At 47.4% G+C, this 22,567-nt stretch overlaps 1 protein-coding gene across 1 annotated transcript in view; it reads right to left on the bottom strand.

The window, feature by feature from the left end:
* Positions 1–22,567, bottom strand: part of LOC140387320 (probable phospholipid-transporting ATPase IM) — a 277,940-nt gene that overhangs the window by 113,376 nt on the left and 141,997 nt on the right. The window contains exon 3 of the mRNA XM_072470248.1: positions 14,354–14,419. Within this exon, the coding sequence (XP_072326349.1) occupies positions 14,354–14,381 (28 nt within the window). The 5' untranslated portion in view covers positions 14,382–14,419. The remainder of the gene's footprint in view (positions 1–14,353; positions 14,420–22,567) is intronic.

Here is a 22,567-nt window from a genome sequence, read left to right as displayed (position 1 = left end):
CTCACATTTATCCAAATTATACTGCATCTGCCATGCATGTACCCACTCACTCAGCCTGTCCAAATCATGCTGAAGCATCTCTGTATCCTCCTCAGAGCTCACCCTCCCACTCAACTTTGTATCATCTGCAAATTTGGAGATAATACATTTAGTTCCCTCTTCCAATCATTAATATATAATGTGAACAGTTGGGGTCCTAGCACAGATCCCTGCGGTACTCCATTAGTCACTGCTTGCCAATCAGAAAAAGACCCATTTACTCCAACCTTTTGCTTCCTGTCTGCTCACCAGCTTTCTATGCATTTCAAGACACCACCCGTAATCCCCTGCAGTTTAACTTTACATATTATTCTGCTATGTGAGATTCATATGGAAACAAATACAGCTGTGCTAAAAAGATGAAGAAGAATGGCTCGTCTATCATTAAGGAGATTAAAAAATCCTTTATTGCAACAGATAAACAACTCTGATTATTCAATACATTCAAACCAATGGCTTCTATTCGAAACTGATTAATAGGAGGAACAATACACAATTGCACATAAACTACTTGATTAACACTCTGACTGTGAGAGTCTACAGGGGTATTAGTAGATCAACGGTGTGCTTCTAATTCCTTAACTTCACATCTGGTGTATAACCACTAGGCTTGTTTAAAGAACTGACAATTGCACAGTGAAATGAAAGGCCTCCTCCGTACCAGCCTCCCCGAACAGGCGCCGGAATGTGGCGACTAGGGGCTTTTCACAGTAACTTCATTTGAAGCCTACTTGTGACAATAAGCGATTTTCATTTCATTTCACACAGACTGGAACTTATTACAAGCCAACGTCACAAAGGGTAGGAATGACACCTCATCAGAGCTTGAGATCTAATCTTAATATCCTCAAAACACACCCAATCCAGCATTATTTTACATAACACGTGCAAGTTAAAATGTCCCGAAAGCAAACATCATGTGCAGCTATTGACACTTGCTTCGAACTATTAGAAACAATTTAGTCATTCTAGATTTAGTGGAGGCAAAAGAAAAACGGAATGCTTATGCATTCAAATTTAAGTGAACATGGATAACTCGTGTTGTCTGTAATTAAGGCTTTTTGTAACAATAGGGGGCAGATCATTCCCAAGTTATATCACCATGATCTTGCTTGGAATAATTTGTCCATTCTAAAACGATATCTAAACTACCAAATAAATTTTACATAACTACCCCACAGTCTGTCCATACAAAGGCAAACTATTCCACGATAGGCACCGCCTTCAAGTATGCAGTTTTGCAAGTGGTCAGGCTTGGGCTGCCCAAGCTGAACCAACAAATAACGCAACAATTCGATTTGTAAATTCACTCAGAGAGTTTGGGAAGCAGCACAGGTGAAAGTGAAGTGAACAAAGGTGAGCAAGCCTCATCGTCATATTTAGCACTTCAAGGAGCTACAAAGCGAAACCGACCAAATGTCCAAGTTGGAGATCTTGGGCACGATTTAATGCGCAAAAAACAGGGTCCTGTTTTGGACGCGTATAGCGGGCTCTTTCTCAGCACCCGCAACGCCGAGAATGACCCTGCTATCAACCGGCACTCCGTTGGTTTGTTTTGGCCCCGTCAAGGCTGCACTTACATAATTCCCTTCACTGACAATCTCAACATTTTTAAATGCCGTCTCGATCGCTCGACCCTCCTCGGACACCACACCACGGCCCCCCCCCCCCCCCCCCAGCACCACTGGCCCAACATACCTCTTAGAGAGTCCACGAGGCTCCCCTCGGAAGGGCTGGGCACCCCCAGGCCTGGTCCCTGGCACGGGTAAGCTGTCACCTGGGAACCTTGACATTGCCATCCTGGCATCCTTGCTATTGCCATCCTGGCATCCTGGCTGTGCCCCTGACAGCCTGGCAGTGCCACTCAGTGCCAGGGTGCATGGATGGCAGTGCCCAGGTGGCAGAATTAGTGCCAGGGTACCACCCTACCCAGAGCCTGACCACCCAGGGGATGGCTTGGGAGAAACCGCAGGATCCGTTATGCCTGTCAATGTTTGTGTGAACCAATGATAAACATCACCATGGCGAGGTCTCGCAGGTGTAAGTGTTCATTCCCAGGCCTCGGGAGAATCGGGCACAGACATATTATGTTAATCTGGATCTCGCACAGCAACCGCTCGCGAGATTTAACGGCCTCTTCACGTCATCGAGTCGGGTATAACGAGGCCGTTTGACCATGCCCCTTGTTTTTGCAGTTTGTTGTGGCCAATCAAGATATGGAACCAAAACTGGTTTGTATTGACAGCTGTAGCTGGTCCAATGGGATGGGAGTGATTGGACAGGATTCACTGACTATGGCACACAAGCTGCTTTCTCCAAACTGTGTAGGCATGAAGAATCTCGGAGAATTGCACCCTTTTGAGATAGTGGTTGGGTGGCAGCTAGGTGGCACAGTGGTTAGCACTGCTGCCTCAGAGCGCCAGTGACCCAGATTCAATCCCGTCCTCGGGTGACTGTCTGTGTGGAGTTTGCACCTTCTCTCCGTGTCTGCCTGGGTTTCCTCCGGGTGCTCCGGTTTCCTCCCACAGTCCAAAGATGTGCAGGTTAGGTGGGGGTCACGGGGATAGGGAGGAAGGAGTGAGCCTAAGTGGGGGTGGGTGCAGAACTGGATGGGCTGAATGGTCTCCTTCTGCACTGTTGGGATTCTGTGCAAGTCTTTTGCCTTTTTCAAAGAACAAGTACAAAGAAGGGAAAGTCTACGCAAAGAGGTTCATCCTCTTTCCTGATACAGTCATCATGGGCAACTCAGCAGGAAATAAAATCAGCAGAGAAGCTGTGAACCAATGAAACTAGATTTCATACTTCTGTCAATGAAACAGTGGCAAGGTTATTCTTCCCTGATATGTCGTGCCGTAGTATGTGCCAGGAGCATTAGTTCCCAGCAGCCACTTATTGATAGCTACCCACTGCATTCCAAGCATAAGTGCTCAAGTGCTAATTTCTTCTGTATTATCACACATTTCGCATCAACAGTGAGGCTTTTCATCTGCATTAAAGATATCAACTGACATGTTTCACCAATTCAGCAGCAGCTTGAAAAACGTTACAGTCAAAAATGTATTATGATAAACCTTTTCAAAAGCAGTTTGTAAAGCTTGAGTGGAATAAAGAATTCAGTGGAAAGGAAAAGTGGTCTGCATTATAAGAAACCAATGGACGCATTTCAACTAATTGGGGACAAAGGCCCATAGCGAGCACGTTTAGCGGCATGTTTCGTATTGTATAAGTGGCCTGAATGGGGAACGCACGGCCGTAGCCGCACATAGCCCCGTTTTGTACACGGAGGAGCTCCGCTCGCCGGAACCTCCCAGTGTAGCGGGATCGGGTCGCCTTTTTTAAACGGTGTCTGATCTCCGAGGCCCTCGAAGCGACCCCCAATATCTGCCCGCCTGCCCAACCGCACTATGGAAGGGTCCCTGCTCCCCCCCCCCCCCGCACCCTCCCAACACACACACAGTGCCCCCAGTGACACTTCAGGGTGCCCAGATGGCACCAGCAGCGCCAGGGAACAGCCCTGACTAAAGGGCATGCAGCTGAAGTCCTCTGATCCCCTGGGAGACCCCCACGAGTCCCGTCTGGTCCCCATTTGTAGAGACCAGTGCTGAACGGCACGCACCCACGGTCTCTGAGGCAAAGGAGTTGAATCCCACTTCAGCACAGTGGGGCAGCACGGTAGCACAGTGGTTAGCACGGTTGCTTCACAGCGCCAGGGTCCCAAGTTCGATTCCCGGCTTGGGTCACTGAATGTGCAGAGTCTGTACGTTCTCCCAGTGTCTGCGTGGGTTTCCTCTGGGTGCTCTGGTTCCCTCCCACAGTCCAAATATGTGCAGGTTAGGCGGGGTGGCCAAGCTAAATTGTCCTTTAGTGTCCAAAAGGTTAGGTGGGGTTACTGGGATGGGGTGGAGGCACAGGCTTAAGTAGGGTGCTCTTTCCAAGGGACAGTGCAGACCCGATGGGCTGAATGGTCTCCTTCTGCACTGCAGGGACTCTCTGATAATCCCCGACCACCCAGGCACCTCCAATGGCCTGGAAGCCCCCCCCCCCCCCCAGGGTGCTGTCCCGCCTGCTCCACGTTTCTGTCGACTAACACTGTTCGGCACCCGGCTGCAGCGTCCAGTGGGGAGACCGGAGAATCGAGGGACGCCAGTGTATCCCAAAGATCTACTTCAGGGAGCACCCTCAGGTCCCGCCTCTTTTGGGCAGAGTTCCGTCTCCGTCGCCTCGCGGCCCTTGTGTGAATCCCGCAAGGCGCAGAGGCTGCCCGGTGGCCCGCGGAGGGGTCTCTCCCGAGATTCTCCAGCCGCATTGTGCTCTCGCCTGAGCACAACGCGGCCAGAGCATCGCGCGGCCAGAGCATCGCGCCCTGTGAGTGCAGTTGTTCGTGCGGTCATTGGGAGGTTGAGCGGCCATTGAGTGGTCGAGGCCAAATCCCTTCACTCATCCCCTCTGCTAACAATGTCACCGTAAATGTTGTTAATTTAATGTAGGATTATTGAAGGGAGAAAAGCTACAAGATTAACAGTGACAAGATATTTGAAAACTGCCCCTGTAACTCGGTTAATACATCACAGCAAACTAACTGTAGAATCAGCACAGAGGGACCACAAGGAAACGGTAGGTGGGATACAAAACTGTGGTTAATGACATATGCAACTTCTCTATTCCACTCTCCAAAGGGCACTCCCGCCCTGACCTTCCTTTAGGCTGGGTTTCTTATACTACGCAGGCCTCCCTTGTGGAGGGGAAGCCCCACCCCGTTATCAGGAGAGTTTGTACTCAGCTGAGGTCACGGTGAACCCGGTCGTCCATACCCCGTGACCCCCACGGGGGTTGCAACACTAACGCAATTATATTTTCTGCGTATCTGCAGATCCTATCGGCAGCACCATTTACTTCAGATTGACTTTCTTCCAATGGAATAAGATAAGCATTTCTGCATTTTAAATAAAAAGCTTTATCTGTTTTGTGGACGAATGTTGGGGGGTTTTGAGCCTCATCAGTGACCTGCAAATGGTCTTCAAACCCTGCTGAGTTTATCTCCACAAATTGAGGATTACGGTGGAACAGTTCATTCTGCCACGTCCCAGGTGATTCATTAGCACCAGAGTGGAGTTCTCTTGAAGCTAACACGGGCAATGATCAAAGACGGCAATCATTGTGATCTCATTCCATAGCACTCCTGGGGCCACAGATTTAGAAACCAACACAGTTCCACTCCTGGAGTTAAGAGGAGGATATGGGCCAACTTTCTTGTGTAAACAGTTAACTATTTATCCACCAGATTTAACTTAGAATGATGTTGACTCAAGGAGACAGTTGAATTTCACCTTCTGGATTCAGTTGGCGACCGGATTCCTCATTAACCTGTAAAAATTGGAAGGGACCCCAAATACTAGTCATAGATGTTAAATGGATTGTTGAGATGTTATTACAACAGCTAAGGAAGGGCCATGGTAGAACAATACAACTAACAACAGCCCACCCCGATAACGAAAGGGAGCGGGCAACTGTGGTCAGAGGCTTCTACTCTCTTGATGGATGTACTAAGTTTCTGAACAGGATTGGGCCTGAGGGAGCTCCAATGGCCTCCATCACTGAATAACCTGTTGATAGTTAAGTGTCAAAGCTCCAACACTCGTAACCGGTCAGGTAAAGGATTGGATTGGATTTGTTTATTGGCATGTGTACCGGGGTACAGTGAAAAGTATTTTTCTGTGAGCAGTTCAAACAGATCATTTAGTACATGAAAAGGAAAGGAAATATATAATAGGGCAACACAAGGTACACAATGTAAATACTTAGACACCGGCATCGAGTGAAGCATACAGGAGTGTAGTATTAATCATGTCAGTCCAAAAGAGGGTCGTTTAGGTGTCTGGTAACAGCGGGGAAGAAACTGTTTTTGAATCTGTTCGTGCGTGTTCTCAGACTTTTGTATTGTCTGCCCGATGCAAGAAGTTGGAAGAGTGAGTAAGCCACGTAGGAGGGGTCTTTGATTATGCTGCTCATACAAAAGAGGAATGAGAGAAAAACAAGTACTTTTTACAGTTTTATCTTTTTATTTTACCGTTTGACCATCTCGTTCCACATTTAGCACCTTTTATAAACAGCAGGCCCAACAGAATCCGCAATAGGATGCATTTTTAATTACAGCAAGTTTCAATAGTGCCCTCTCTTGTCGGACACTTGTGTCAAGGAATGACTTTCGTTCCAACTAGTTATTGGCTGCAAACAGAACTATATGGTCAGCACAGAGGCAGGCAATTTTTAAATAAGAGAGCCGAATGATAAGGCAGATGAACCAGGAACTCCAAAAACGTCCTTGGATACATGAATGTTACAAATTATTAATACTGACCTGAATGCTTTCAAAACATATTTTGTCATAATACATGTCAATACTCTTCAAAATCCACTTCTAATTAAATAGCTCCGTAATTCAAACCAGTAGGGAGAACTTTTTCCGAACTAACTTATTTTATTAGGCGCACAGCTTCTTGGGGTAGGATTAATCATTATTACAAGTGTATTAAAATCCCCAGCAAGGAATTGTTATTACAGATTAACTCAAGGAAGGGAGAGTTGGCGTTGGGTAGCTAGCGCTTAAAATATAAAACCTTTGCTCCCTTTTTGTCGCAATTAATTTAAATTTACAGCACATTTAATTTTGCGCAGCTTTGATCAGTAACAATTTGGACATATTAAGGAGGTGACTGCGGAACATCATTTAAAAGACGAATGGGCCAAAAAGCATTTGCAATCTAATTTTAATCTGTGGGAATAAATACTATCAGCAGTAAAATTAATCATAGATCATAGAATTTACAGTGCAGAAGGAGGCCATTCGGCCCATCGAGTCTGCACCAGCTCCTGGAAAGAGCACCCCACCCAAGGTCAACACCTCCACCCCATCCCCATAACCCAGTAACCCCACCCAACACTAAGGGCAATTTTGGACACTAAGGGCAATTTAGCATGGCCAATCCACCTAACCTGCACATCTTTGGACTGTGGGAGGAAACGGGAGCACCCGGAGGAAACCCACGCACACACGGGGAGGATGTGCAGACTCTGCACAGACAGTGACCCAAGCCGGAATCGAACCTGGGACCCTGGAGCTGTGAAGCAATTGTGCTATCCACAATGCTACTGTGCTGCCCATGATCTGGATTTTGGATTTCTGGGTCTGAATGCCTTGGTACCACAATAGATAGTGCTCTATGCACAGAGGAAACATTTTCACCAGCCCATGTTGTAAAAATATTTCAGCTGTAAAAGATTCAGGTTGCCCGAAAGCTCAATATAAAAGTGTTTAGGCTCATGAAACAGCTAGAGTAAAAGCAGATTTATTTACCAGATTCTGGACATGATTCAACATAAACAACATATTAAAAAACAGAACAAAGAAGTATTGATAGAAATATGATGGATCTTTCATTATTTAATAGCAGCATCCAGTACGAGTATCTTGTGTTCCTATTTCCAAGTTAAAATATCGCTGTGATATTAACATGGGCTCCCACAAAAAGCACTGTGGTGCCACAGAAGGATGTAGGCTGTATCTCCTGACACATTTCTGCAGCTCACAGCTTCGCAGAGAAAGATGATGAACGAATGGAGAGTGGGTGGAAGATTGAACAGGGAGCTTCCACTAAGTAGCTCACCTGTCGCTCCTGCCAGTCAACTGAGCCGCTTAATACTCTTTGTTCTGCTTTTTTAAACATGTTTTGTTTATGTTGAATCGGGTCCAGAATCTGGTAAATAAATCTGCTTTCACATTTGCTGTTGGGCACGTTTTTTCTGTGCTATTTCACGAGTCTAAACACTTATGTATTGAGTTATCAGGCAACCTGAACCTTTTACAGCAGATATATTTCTATAACGTGGGCTGGGTGAAAAAGTTGCCTCTGCGGCAGACCACTATCTACTGTAGTACCGAGGCATTCAGAGCAGGTGGTTTGATTCCACATCTGTTCTACCTCAACTGATCTCTGTGGGGGCGCAATTGGCTTCGGTGCTCTGGCTGAAGAACGTGAATATTCAGCCTAGATTCCTACTATTCAGCAGTTTTGTGTGTTTTGGAACTTTGGCGGATTCTGGAGTCTGCCCTTGGAGCGGTGTCTCAGCAAATGTTCGCACAAGCAGGAGAGGGAAGAGTGAGAGAAACGGTTAAAAAAAAAGGGTGAGGAAAAAATACAGCCCGCCCCCAAAAATACAGAAATCATTCTCAGCTAAGACAAATAGGAATGCCCCAAAAGGATCCTGTAAGTGTAAAAAATACTCATGCTTTTCTTTCTCAAGCTGTGTTACATTCTCAAAATTATCATAGAAATATCATAGAATTTACAGTGCAGAAGGGGGCCATTCGGCCCATCGAGTTTGCACCAGCTCTTAGAAAGAGCACCCTACCCAAGGTCAACACCTCCACCCTATCCCCATAACCCAGTAACCCCACCCAACACTAACAGCAATTTTGGACACTAAGGGCAATTTATCATGGCCAATCCACCTAACCTGCACATCTTTGGACTGTGGGAGGAAACCGGAGCACCCGGAGGAAACCCACGCAGACACGGGGAGGATGTGCAGACTCCGCACAGACAGTGACCCAAGGCGGAATCGAACCTCGGACCCTGGAGCTGTGAAGCAATTGTGCTATCCACAATGCTACCGTGCTGCCCTAAATAAGTAATAATATTACTTGGATTTCAGCAGCCCACTTGAATTTGCAACTGGAATCCAGAAATAAAATTAACTTGGAACCAAATTTCAATTTATTAATGCAAACTTCACTCCTGAATACGTCACATGGGTTAAGGCCTCTTCAAATACTGTCCAAAGGAATTTCACAAACACATTTAACACCCAATGATTTGTAGCCCGAAAACAAAGAACTCAATTTAACCACACGTGTAGTAAGAAAGTATCACTTATAATCAACGACAAGTCTGTAACATGTAAAAATGTTTTGAATATGCTTTTAAACCATTTAACAGCCTATGCAAATTTCCAGAAGGTATTTTGAAATGGTGACACCTGTTAAAAGAGCCGATTAAGTAATTATCAATAATACAAAATGCTAAATCTTCACTGCGCATGCGGCTCTGACATCCATAAGCGCTGCCAATTAACTGATCACGGTGGACGTCAGCAAGAATACATAATGGGCAAAGCCCTTATACTTCTGAAGAAGTGCACATTGTACATTAAATAAGCAATTCAATAAAACAAACCAGGAAGGGAAATGGTAAGTTACTTTAGATTGTATGACTAAGATGTATCTTGGTGACAAAAACAGAGCCCCGTTTTGGGCACGTTTGGCGGGGCTTTTCTTGACACCTGTAGCACCGAGAAAGACCCGGCTATTTAACGGTACTTTGCCGGGATTTTTTGCCTCGGCGGGGAATGCCTCGTTGAGGCCGCACTTCCATAATTTCCTGCACTGATCAGCTCAGTTCGCCAGTGCAGGAAGCATCCCGATCGTACGACCCCCCTCAGGCACCACCCCCCCCCCCCGCCCCCCACTGCCCCATTACAGGGTTCTTGAGTCCCACCCCTCACCCCACCTCTTATGGGCAAGGCACCCCACCTAATCACTGACACGGGCAAACCTGGCACCTGGGCACTGCCAGTCTAGTGGCACCCTGGCAGTGCTGTTGCCTGGCAGTGTCACCTGGCCGCCCATTAAATCGGGCCTGTGCCTTAAACAATCAACAACAATAAATACATGCATAGGGATTTTGAACTGGCCATTGGAAATTCAAAAGTAAAAAGCAATTGAATGCAATGTCCCTATCTCCCTGTAATGCCCTTTGATGTCGCAACTACATAAGAATGAACTCTTAAACTCAGCAGTGGATTGGGAACCTGAATTGTAGCTCCAGTGTACAGGAGGTTGAGAGTAGTGAGGTCATGAGTAAGGTTTCAAAGTTGCAGGAGTGTACCGGCAGGCAGGAAGGTGGTTTAAAGTGTGTCTTCTTCAATGCCAGGAGCATCCGGAATAAGGTGGGTGAACATGCGGCATGGGTTTGTACCTGGGACTTCGATGTTGTGGCCATTTCGGAGACATGGATAGAGCAGGGACAGGAATGGTTGTTGCAGGTGCCGGGGTTTAGATATTTTAGTAAGCTCAGGGAAGGTGGTAAAAGAGGGGGAGGGGTGGCATTGTTAGTCAAGGACAGTATTACGGTGGCAGAAAGGATGTTTGATGAGGAATCGTCTACTGAGGTAATATGGGCTGAGGTTAGAAACAGGAAAGGAGAGGTCACCCTGTTAGGGGTTTTCTATAGGCCTCCAAAAAGTTCCAGAGAAAGGATTGCAAAGACGATTCTGGATAGGAGCGAAAGCAACAGGGTAGTTGTTACGGGGGACTTTAACTTTCCAAATATTGACTGGAAACGCTATAGTTCAAGTACTTTAGATGGGTCCGTTTTTGTCCAATGTGTGCAGGAGGGTTTCCTGACACAGTATGTAGATAGGCCAATGAGAGGCAAGGCCATATTGGATTTGGTACTGGGTAATGAACCAGGACAGGTGTTAGATTTGGAGGTAGGTGAGCACTTTGGTGATAGTGACCACAATTCGATTACGTTTACTTTAGTGATGGAAAGGGATAGGTATATACCGCAGGGCAAGAGTTATCTCTGGGGGAAAGGCAATTATGGTGCGATGAGGCAAGACCTAGGATGCATCGGATGGAGAGGAAAACTGCAGGGGATGGGCACAATAGAAATGTGGAGCTTGTTCAAGGAACAGCTATTGCGTGTCCTTGATAAGTATGTACCTGTCAGGCAGGGAGGAAGTGGTCGAGCGAGGGAACCGTGGTTTACTAAAGCAGTCGAAACACTTGTCAAGAGGAAGAAGGAGGCTTATGTAAAGATGAGACATGAAGATTCAGTTAGGGTGCTCGAGTGTTGCAAGTTAGCTAGAAAGGACTTAAAGAGAGAGCTAAGAAAAGCCAGGAGGGGACATGAGAAGTCTTTGCAGGTAGGATCAAGGATAACCCTGAAGCTTTCTATAGATATGTCAGGAATAAAAGATGACTAGGGTAAGAGTAGGGCCAGTCAAGGACAGTAGTGGGAAGTTGTGCGTTGAGTCCGAGGAGATAGGAGAGGTGCTAAATGAATATTTTTCGTCAGTATTCACACAGGAAAAAGACAATGTTGTCGAGGAGAATACTGAGATTCAGGCTACTAGACTAGAAGGGCTTGAGGTTCATAAGGAGGAGTTGTTAGCAATTCTGGAAAGTGTGAAAATAGATACCTCCCCTGGGCCGATGGGATTTATCCTCGGATTCTCAGGGAGGCTAGGGAGGAGATTGCTGAGCCTTTGGCTTTGATCTTTAAGTCATCTTTGTCTACAGGAATAGTACCAGAAGACTGGAGGATAGCAAATGTTGTCCCCTTTTACAAGAAGGGGATTAGAGACAACCCCAGTAACTATAGACCAGTGAGCCTTACTTCTGTTGTGGGCAATGTCTTGGAATGATTTATAAGAGATAGGATGTATAATCATCTGGAAAGGAATAATTTGATTAGAGTTAGTCAACACGGTTTTGTGAAGGGTAGGTCGTGCCTCACAAACCTTATGAAGTTCTTTGAGAAGGTGACCAAACAGGTGGATGAGGGTAAAGCAGTTGATGTGGTGTATATGGATTTCAATAAAGCGTTTGATAAGGTTCCCCATGGTAGGCTACTGCAGAAAATACAGAGGCATGGGATTCAGGGTGATTTAGCAGTTTGGATCAGAAATTGGCTAGCTGGAAGAAGACAAAGGGTGGTGGTTGATGGGAAATGTTCAGACTGGAGTCCAGTTACTAGTGGTGTACCACAAGGATCTGTTTTGGGGCCACTGCTGTTTGTCATTTTTATAAATGACCTGGAGGAGGGCGTAGAAGGATGGGTGAGTAAATTTGCAGATGACACTAAAGTCGGTGGAGTTGTGGACAGTACGGAAGGTGGCAAATGGAGTTTAATGCAGAAAAGTGTGAGGTGATTCATTTTGGAAGGAATAACAGGAAGACAGAGTACTGGGCTAATGGTAAGATTCTTGGCAGTGTGGATGAGCAGCGAGATCTCAGTGTCCATGTACATAGATCCCTGAAAGTTGCCACCCAGTTTGAGAGGGTTGTTAAGAAGGCGTATGGTGTGTTAGCTTTTATTGGTAGAGGGATTGAGTTTCGGAGCCATGAGGTCATGTTGCAGCTGTACAAAACTCTGGTGCGGCCGCATTTGGAGTATTGCGTGCAATTCTGGTCGCCGCATTATAGGAAGGATGTAGAAGCATTGGAAAGGGTGCAGAGGAGATTTACCAGAATGTTGCCTGGTATGGAGGGAAGATCTTATGAGGAAAGGCTGAGGGACTTGAGGCTGTTTTCGTTACAGAGATGAAGGTTAAGAGGTGACTTAATTGAGGCATACAAGATGATCAGAAGATTGGATAGGGTGGACAGTGAGAGCCTTTTTCCTCAGATGGTGATGTCTAGCACGAGGGGACATAGCTTTAAATTGAGGGGAGATAGATATAGGACAGATGTCAGAGGTAGGTTCTTTACTCAGAGAGTAGTAAGGGCGTGGAATGCCCTGCCTGCAACAGTAGTGGACTCGCCAACACTAAGGGCATTCAAATAGTAATTGGATAGACATATGGACGATAAGGGAATAGTGTAGATGGGCTTTAGAGTGGTTTCACAGGTCGGCGCAACATCGAGGGCCGAAGGGCCTGTACTGCGCTGTAATGTTCTCTGTGCTTCTCTCACATTCTGAATCTTACCTCCTTAAAATCCAACTTACGAGTTTACGAGGCAGCCGGCTAGCTCACGGGAAAGAGTTATCTTTTCCACACAAATTTCACCTCAGTGCGACTACATTCAGACTGGGCCTAACAAACCATACAATATGTATGCGATTGGATTAAAAACATTTTATTCATGGTCCTGTTGGCAATGGTAGCGGAGATCGAACGGAGACATCTGGTGCATCGATTGTTTGTTGGCATGCAATTTTTATGCTGATACAAAGGACAGGTAATGGCACATAACGGATGGTTTACCAAGTGAGCTTATTCAAATTACAACTTGGATTTTCAGCCCCATCCTTTTGTTTTTACCTTTCCTTGCTGAGCTGTTACGCCCACACTCCCTGTGGATACAGAGGCTAAGAGGCAACATTTTAAATTGGTAGCCAGACCAGACCAGGCTTTCTGCACCCATTTTATCAACATCATCATTGGACCATAGTAGGCCTGGAAGATGGCACCATCCACCACCGTATCTATTTCAGAACAAGGTGGTTACAGTCCTGGACAATTTAAATACCTGACCTTGTTACTTCAAGCAATGGGATTAGAATAGAGTTACAGCTGGGGAGCTAACACAAATGGCTTTCTACTGAATTGATATTTTAAACTGGCTTCAATGCCCAAAAGTAACTGAGAGAAAAGTTATGTAAAGATAGCAATTAAGAGAGAGGATTCGGTTTCAATTGCTAAAGCTATTGAGGCAGATGAACACAGAACATGTACAATTCGTAGCACACTAATTATTTACTACGTGACGTTAAATTAGTGACATGAGCATTGAATTGACTGCTCCACAGCACAATAAGATCACCTGCTCTATACAAGCTGGCTTTTCATTTTTAAAATGCCAGGTGGAAAACAATATCACTCAAGTAACATTATAAAGCTTAAATAAGCACTTCTCTGTAATGCACTGAACATGCAAATTAACATTGGCATCAAGCAGCAAGAGATATCACATTTGAATGAAGAACTTCTACCTGCAGGCTTCACTTGAACCCTTAGGACACACATAGGTAAACCCAACGAAAGCACCTATTTTTAAAAGCAAGCAGCTCCACTGGAGTATTCTACAACTACAGACAACAAATGAACAGGTTGCTATGGAACGTCAAGGAGACTGTTTCTCTTGGGTCACTTTACGGTTCGCCGAAGTGAAACATCAAAGGTAGTCCGGGCTATGTGGGGAGCTGAGAAATGAGTTACACACATCTCCAATTACTCTACGGAACAATAATCTTTAAGGGCAAAACGTATGATCCACTTTATCTCTCCCCACCAGCATGTTGTGCATTTAAAAGCTGCCTGTCCACTCCATAATGGATCCTCAGTCAAACCGTGTTCAATCCCGGAGATAAAAAGCCTTGGTGAGTTATTGCAGCTTCTATCGCTTACACAGCATTCTTGCTCGTACGATGATGTTTGCTGGAGACAAATGCTTATCGCAACAATTGGCTGGAACAGATTAGTATGAGCTGTGTGCTCTTTCTATTCCGATAGGAGGAGATTTACTCACCTATTAATTTCTCCCCACAGAGCTTCATAGCATCAGGTTACCTTTGATTTGGGCCCAAATGATGGCCTAGGGAGAGGAAAGAAAAACAGCAAAATGGGTGGCGTCAGCAAGTCACAGTGACATTAAGTAACACAATAACTCTGATAATGTACAGCTCATAAGTAGAGTCTAATTATAACCAATTGTATCATCAGCTTTATTCAACTTTCCAGCAGAAGCATTTAAAGAGCACCTCACAGTAAAAGAAACAAATCAAATAATCCAACAAATTGTTTGGTAATGGGATTGTAAAATAACTGCGGTTGAGCTACTTGCCTTTCTCACAGCATTTAGACATACACCCAAGCTTTGCATTTACAAAGTTCATATACTTTTAGACCAGTAGCCCCTATCTTGTCACTTACAAACAGTTGGAAAATCGACTCTGAAATTCCAACGAAAAGTTGACTTTCGAAAACAGGCGGAGTATTTTTTTCCCACTCAACCTTTCATTGACCTTAGTTCCCAACGATACAGCTCAGTGATAGCAGTTGGGCTGCACTGCATCGTTACTACAGTAATATGGACAGACAAACACAGCCTCTACACATCACTCTGCACAAGCACATTTAAATTGGTGAGTTTAATAACCCGTCAACCTCCAACCACTCCTCAAACTTTTACTGTCAACCCCTTGGTCATTTTGTTCTGGCTGTTGACAGTGAGGAGGCAGAAAACCTAGCCCACGATAATTAAACTTGAAAGACAGTCAGGTCTACCCCAGATTCCAGCTGCACAATTGTTACAGTTCCACTGGGGCCAGCGAGGGGCCACCTACCTGCCCAATCAACCTTCCAACAGGTGAGACAAATCTAGACAACTTGTGCGAAATTTGGCAAAACTGCTCCACTTGCACTTGAGAAGGTGAAGTTACGTCACATCAATGTTGCAAATGCAGTTAAGTTCTTTTTTTAAAATGAATTTAGAGTACCCAAATTTTTTTTTCCAATTAAGGGACAATTTAGCGTGGCCCAACCACCTACCCAGGATATGGGGAGAATGTGCAAATTCCACACGGACAGTGACCTGGGGCCGGGATCGAACCCGGGTCCTCGGCGCCGGGAGGCTGCAGTGATAACCACTGCGCCACCGTGCCGCCCTAAGTTCTTCTTAATGGTCAAGGCAAGCGAACGCCTTTCAGGAAATACCTGGAGGGCTATTATTTGAAATCTCTGCTGATCAATCAAATCAATCAATCAATCTCACACTTTCCATTATTCCAGTCAGTAATAGGGTCAAGTTGGGGAAGGCAGAAAAAAAACACCTCTCAAAGAGTCAGGTGAAAGGTATCAGAGAGCTGATACGCCACTGTCTCTTTCATCTGACCAGAAAAGTTCAATAAAGGAGAGACTGATTTAAACCTTAAACTAACGTAAGTTCTCAAGCTAGTAAGGTAAAGATGACCATAGGCTGCTTTCCCCTTTGTGGGGGAAGAGTTGACTGGTGGCAATTTAACCTGAGGATCACCACACCTGAGGTGAGGGGCAAGGTTGGGAAGGCGGGGCCTTAATGAATAACCTTAGCTGGTACGGGAATTGAACCCATGCTGTTGGCCTTGCTCTGCCAAGTGAGCTAATATCAAGTCAGTTGAAGAAGAGTGAATTGTAAAAGCTACTCTCCTGCACACGGCAAGGCATGAAACCACATCAGATTACTGCATATGCAAACTAATGAGGATGGTTATCAGGATAACCATCCTGATGAGGATTACCACATCAGGTAACTAGTCACACACTGTCAATCATTAGATTGATTCCAGAGATATGGGGTCTGTCTTACGAGAGAGATTGAGCAGTTTAGGCCCAACTCTCTCGGGTTTGAAAGAATGAGGGGAGATCTAATTGAGGTATACAAGATGGTAAAAGGTATTGACAAAGTAGGCATGGAGCGGATGGTGCCTCTTGTGGGGAAACCTAGAATGAAAGATCCTAGTTTTAGGGTAAGAGATAGAAGATTTAAACACCGAGATGAGGAGAAACTATTTCGCTCAAAGGGTTGTGAATCAATGAAATTCACTGCCCCAGAGTGTGGTGGATGCCGGGACATTGAGTAAATTTAAGGAGCAGGTTCGGCAGATTGTTAATTAATGATGGATTGAAGGATCAGGTTCAATGGGCTGAATTGCCTATTCCTGCTCCTAGTTTTTAACGTCAATGTATAGAATATCTGAAACACCAAAAGAGTTGCGGACCCCTATATATGCTTTTGGTACCTCTAAACTGGACTATTCCAATGAACTCCTAGTTGGTTTTCCACATTCTATCTACCCTCTGTAAACTTGAGATCATTATGTGGCTGAATACCCTGTTATATTTCTAACACTACCTTTCAAACATTTTATTCTGCTAAAAGCACTATAAAAATAAAAGTTGCTTTTGTTGACAATGTTATTGGAATTAAATGGCAAGCACAACAAATATTCATTGTTTTCAGAGCTTTGACGAGAAGAGTCACTATTTTCAGTGGTAATTTATGCCACCAGAATACGCAAAACTGCTCCAGCAAGTGACTGTCCTGGGGGAACATATTGCTGATGATTTCCTTGGCAATGGAGAGAATTTCCCTCCGTAGCCTATATCAGTTTTTTTCCTTTTGTCACACCCGAACACACTGACACTCCAAGAACACATACTGACATTAAGCCAACATTGGAAATAATAACGGAGGCGAACAATAAGTTGAGGTGTGTTTTATACCACACTCCTGAATCTGAAAAGAAATAAAGGAGGAGGGAAAACAGTGGTTTGGGGAGGAAATTTCAGGAGAATGGGATCCAGGTGCTCGAAGACGAGCCTGCCAATGGTGGGGCAAAGGGATAGGGGAGGGGCGGCCCAAGAGACATTTGAAAGTAACGTAGAATTTAGGAAGATAGGCTTTGCAGAACTGGAGGAGGTTACAGAGAGAGGGATGAAGCACAGAAGGGATGTAAATACAAAAAGAAGGACTGGAACATTTTCGAGGATTGGGTAGAATCATAGAACCCCTACAGTACAGAAGGAGGCCATTTGGCCCGTCGAGTCTGCACTGACCCTCCAAAGTTGCACCAACCCAGGCTCACACCCCAGTCCTATTCCCCGAAACCCTTACCTAGCATTTTTTGGACACTAAGGGACAATTTAGCATGGCCAATCCACCTAACCTGCACATCTTTGGACTCTGGGAGGAAACCGGAGCACCCGGAGGAAACCCACACAGTCGCGGCGAGAGAGTGCAAGGCAGTAACCCGAGGTCAGAATTGAACCCGGGGGGGACTTCCGGGTGCGGTGATGACCAGCTAAGCCGCACGTTTCGGCAGCTCCCATTGGAACAGACTTTTGGGCTCTTGATAAGAGCCCCAACGGCAATTTTAAATGGCCAAAATCACTGTGCGGTGAAATAGAAGGGAATCCCCCCCGGACGTTGATGGACAAAGGAGAGGATAGCGGCAGGATTGCAGTGGATCCTTCGGAGCAGCGGCAAGGAAGGGAAGCTCGAAACAAGATGGCGTCGGAAGGTGGCAGTTCGATATGGGGCCCGGAGCAACAAGAGTTCCTGCGGCGCTGTGTGGAAGAGCTGAAGAAGGAGGTGTTGGCCCCGATGCTACAGGCGATTGAAGGGCTAAAGGAGGCGCAGAGGACCCAGGAGCTGGAGCTTCGGGTCGTGAAGGCAAAGGCTGCTGAAAATGAAGATGAAATTCAGGGCCTGGTGGTGAAGACAGAGATGCACGAGGCGCAGCACAAGAGGTGTGTGGAGAGGTTGGAAGCCCTGGAGAATAATTCGAGGAGGAAGAATCTAAGAGTCTTAGGGCATATGTGAGCACAATGCTTCACTCGCTAATGGGATCGGCGGCCCCGACGGGCCCTTTGGAGGTGGAGGGAGCTTATCGAGTTATGGAGCGAAGACCAAGGGCAGGAGAAATACCTCAAGCCATAGTGGTGAGGTTTCACCGCTATAATGACAGAGAGATGGTCCTAAGATGGGCGAAGAAAACTCGGAGTTGCAGGTGGGAGAGCGCGGTGCTGCGTATACCAGGATTGGAGTGCGGAGGTGGCGAGAAGGAGGGCAAGTTTCAATCGGGGTAAGGCGGTGCTTCACAAAAAGGTGAAATTTGGAATGCTGCAACCGGCGGGTGGTGGGTCACACACCAAGGGAAGCACCACTACTTTGAGATGGCAGAAGAGGCGTGGACATTCATAGTGGACGAGAAGCTGGAATAGTCTGGCGAGAGAAAGAGCTTCTGGGGCAAAGTGGTGGGGTGACTATGTGGGACGAGGAAGGGGGGGGATGATTTTTCAATTGTTAACTCTTTGATCCTGTAAATTTTCTCTCTTCCCCTCGTTTGGGGGGGGGGGGGGGGGGGGAGTATGAAGAACTGTGGGCGCCGGTGGGTAGGAAAGCGGGGCCGAGTGGGAAACGCGGGCCGCGTTCCCGCGCTATGGTAATTAAGGCGGGAACAGGGACGCAGGAAGGTGGGGGCCTCGCACAGTGAGAGGCCGAGGGCAAACGGGGAAGCCGAGGTCAGCCAGAGTTCGCTGACCTCTGGGAGCAACATTGGGGGTGTAATTACGCTAGAGGGGGATCTAGCGGAGGGGGGGGGAGGGAGCTAACTGGGTTGCTGCTGCTAAGGGGAAGGGGGAGCTGTTATGGGGCGGGGTGGTCGAGGCGGGAGGGCACCGTCGGTGGGATATATGGGTACGTGAGAACCGGGTGAGGAGCTGGGGTAAAAAAGGGGATGGCTAGTCGACAAGGGGGGGGGGGGGGGGGTAAAGAGCCCCCTAACCCGGTTGACCATGTGGAACGTGAGAGGGCTGAATGGGCCGATTAAAAGGGCACGGGTACTCGCACACCTAAAGAAATTAAAGGCAGATGTGGTTATGTTGCAGGAGACGCACCTGAAATTGACAGATCAGGTCAGACTACGTAAAGGATGGGTGGGACAGGTGTTTCATTCGGGTTTGGATGCGAAGAATAGGGGGGGGTGGCTATTTTAGTGGGGAAACGGGTACTGTTTGAGGCAAAGACCATAGCGGCGGACAGTGGGGGTAGATATGTGATGGTGAGTGGCAGACTGCAAGGGGAGGCGGTGGTTCTGGTGAACGTATACGCCCCGAACTGGGATGATGCAAACTTCATGAGGCGTATGTTGGGGCGTATCCCAGACCTGGAGGCGGGAAAGTTGATAATGGGGGGAGATTTCAATACAGTGCTTGATCCAGGGCTGGACCGGTCGAGGTCCAGGACCGGGAGGAGGCCGGCAGCGGCCAAGGTGCTTAAGGACTTCATGGAGCAGATGGGAGGAGTAGATCCTTGGAGATTTATCAGACCTAGGAGTAAGGAGTTCTCATTCTTCTCCCATGTTCACAAGGTATATTCATGGATAGACTTTTTTGTCCTGGGAAGGGCACTGATTCCGAAGGTGACAGGGACGGAGTACACGGCCATAGCCATCTCGGACCACGCTCCACACTGGGTAGATCTGGAGGTAGGAGAGGAAAAGGAACAGCACCCACTCTGGAGAATGGATATGGGCCTGTTGGCGGATGAGGGGATATGTCTAAGGGTGAGGGGGTGTATCGAAAGGTACTTGGAGCTTAATGACAATGGAGAGGTTCAGGTGGGAGTGGTCTGGGAGGCGTTGAAGGCGGTGGTCAGAGGGGAACTGATATCCATAAGGGCACATAAAGGGAAGCAAGAGAGTAAAGAAAGGGAGCGATTGCTGAGAGAACTTCTGAGGGTGGACAGGCAATATGCAGAGGCACCGGAGGAGGGACTGTACGGGGAAAGACAAAGGTTACATGTGGAATTTGACCTGCTGACCACGGGTAAGGCAGAGGCACAGTGGAGGAGGGCACAGGGAGTACAGTATGAGTATGGAGAGAAGGCGAGTCGGTTACTGGCCCAACAATTGAGGAAGAGGGGAGCGGCGAGGGAGATAGGTGGGGTGAGGGATGAGGAGGGAGAGATGGAACGAGGAGCGGAGAGAGTGAATGGGGTGTTTAAGACATTCTATGAGAGGTTGTATAAGGCTCAGCCTCCGGAAGGGAAGGAGAGAATGATGCATTTCCTGGATCAGCTGGAATTCCCGAAGGTGGAGGAACAGGAGAGGGCGGGACTGGGAGCACAGATGGATGTGGAGGAGGTGGTAAAGGGGATTGGGAGCATGCAGGCGGGGAAGGCCCCGGGACCGGATGGGTTCCCGATGGAATTTTATAGGAAATATATAGACCTACTGGCCCCGCTCTTGACGAGAACCTTTAATGAGGCCAGGGAAAGGGGGAAGTTGCCCCCGACTATGTCGGAGGCGACAATATCGTTACTTTTGAAGCAGGATAAAGACCCGCTGCAGTGTGGGTCCTACAGGCCCATTTCCCTTTTGAATGTAGATGCTAAGCTCCTGGCCAAGGTAATGGCGACGAGGCTAGAGGATTGTGTCCCGGGGGTGGTCCACTCGGTGGAGGATCGCGTGCCAGCGCTGGGGCGGCATGGCGCAATTCGCGCCGGTCGCTGGGATTCTCCGGCCCGACCCCGGGCTCAGAGAATCTCGCCCGTGGTGTCTCTTGCCTATTTTGAAATGTGTGAAGCAAGTCTCGTTCTCAAATGATACCAACACAAACTAGAACATTTCCTTTTGGTTCAACAATGTGCATTCTAGCTCCACATACTGGGCAGGATTCTCTCAGCCCCGCGCCGGGCCGGAGAATCCCCGCAACCGCGCCACGCCGCCCCGACTCCGGCACGCAATCCGCGGGCGCGTTTGGCGCTGCGCCGGTCTCGGGCCGCTCTATGCATCCGGGCCGCCGATTCTCCGGCCCGGATGGGCCGAGCGGCTGCTCTAAAAAGGCAGAGTCCCACCAGCGCCATCCACACCTGGTCGCAGCCGCCAGGAACTCTGCGCGCAGGGTCGGGAGGCAGACGGTGGGGGAGAGGGGGCGGGGCTCTGACCCCAGGGGGGCCTCCACGGGGCTGGCTCACGACCGGGGTACACCGATCGGCGGCTGGCCTCTTGCTCCCCGGGGCCGCACGGTTCGCGCCAGGATGGGAGGCTGGAGCGGCGTGAACCGCTCCAGCACCGTGCTGGCTCCCTGTCGGGGCCAGAATCAGTACTCCCAGCGTCCCATTCACGCCGTTGTGAAACGCGACGGCATTTCCAACGGCGTGGACACTCTGCCGCCGAATGGGAGAATCCCGCCCACTATGTCCGCCATCGACTCAATTGCCATTCCCTTGCCTGTACTGTGTAATCTGTGTACCTCATAAGCACTTTAATCACAGAAATTGGTTCATCTTCAAGGATTAAGAACACAGAAACCTAGAAGCAGGAGGAGGCCATTCGGCCCTTCGAGCCTGCTCCGCCATTCAGTATGATCATGGCTGATCATCAAGTTCAATACCCTGATCCCGCCTTTCCCCAAATCCCTTGATCCCTTTAGTCCCAAGAGCTACATATAATTCCTTCTTGAAATCACACAGCGTTTTGGCCTCAACTACGTTCTGTGGTAGTGAATTCCATAGATTCACCACTCCCTGGGTGAAGAAATTTCTCCTCACCCCTTATCCTCAAACAATGACCCCTTGTTCTGGACTCCCCCACCAATCGGGAACATTCTTTCTGAATCTGCCCTGTCTAACCCAGTTAGAATTTTGTAAATTTCTATGAGATCCCTTCTCACTCTTCTAATCTCTAAAGAACATAATCATAACCGATTTAATCTCTCCTCATAGGACAATCCCACCGTCCCAGGAATCAGCCTGGTAAACCTTTGCTGCACTCACTCCATAGCAAGAACATCCTTCCTCAGATAAGGACACCAAAACTGCACACAATACTCCAGGCATTCCGGAAGAATTTGTGCCTTTTAAAATACACTGCCCCTTCAAGGGCTAATGCTGGTTGCTGCTGTTCCTGGAAAAGATAGTGGGCAGGGTTTTCCAGTTCTGTCCGCTCAGAGGCTGGAAATCCCCACCCAAGGTTGGCGGACCTTTCGCTGGTCTGTCAAATTTTCCATCCGGCCTGCGCCGATTTCTGTGCCAGACAGGACTGGAAAATGTACACCGGTTGTTCCCAAGAAAAGATAACTGAGCAGTTTTAAAGATTTTGGAAGCCTCTTGACCCTGGCGGATTGTTTATAAAAAGGGTCACATGGTGGGTCACGACTTTGAGAAAATAAACACGCCTGGAAAACGGTGTTCAAAAGC

This window comes from Scyliorhinus torazame, chromosome 12 (assembly GCF_047496885.1).
Source record: "Scyliorhinus torazame isolate Kashiwa2021f chromosome 12, sScyTor2.1, whole genome shotgun sequence".
Taxonomy (NCBI): domain Eukaryota; kingdom Metazoa; phylum Chordata; class Chondrichthyes; order Carcharhiniformes; family Scyliorhinidae; genus Scyliorhinus; species Scyliorhinus torazame.
The sequence above is the reverse complement of the archived record's forward strand: the minus strand, read 5'-3'. Positions and strand labels throughout refer to the sequence as shown.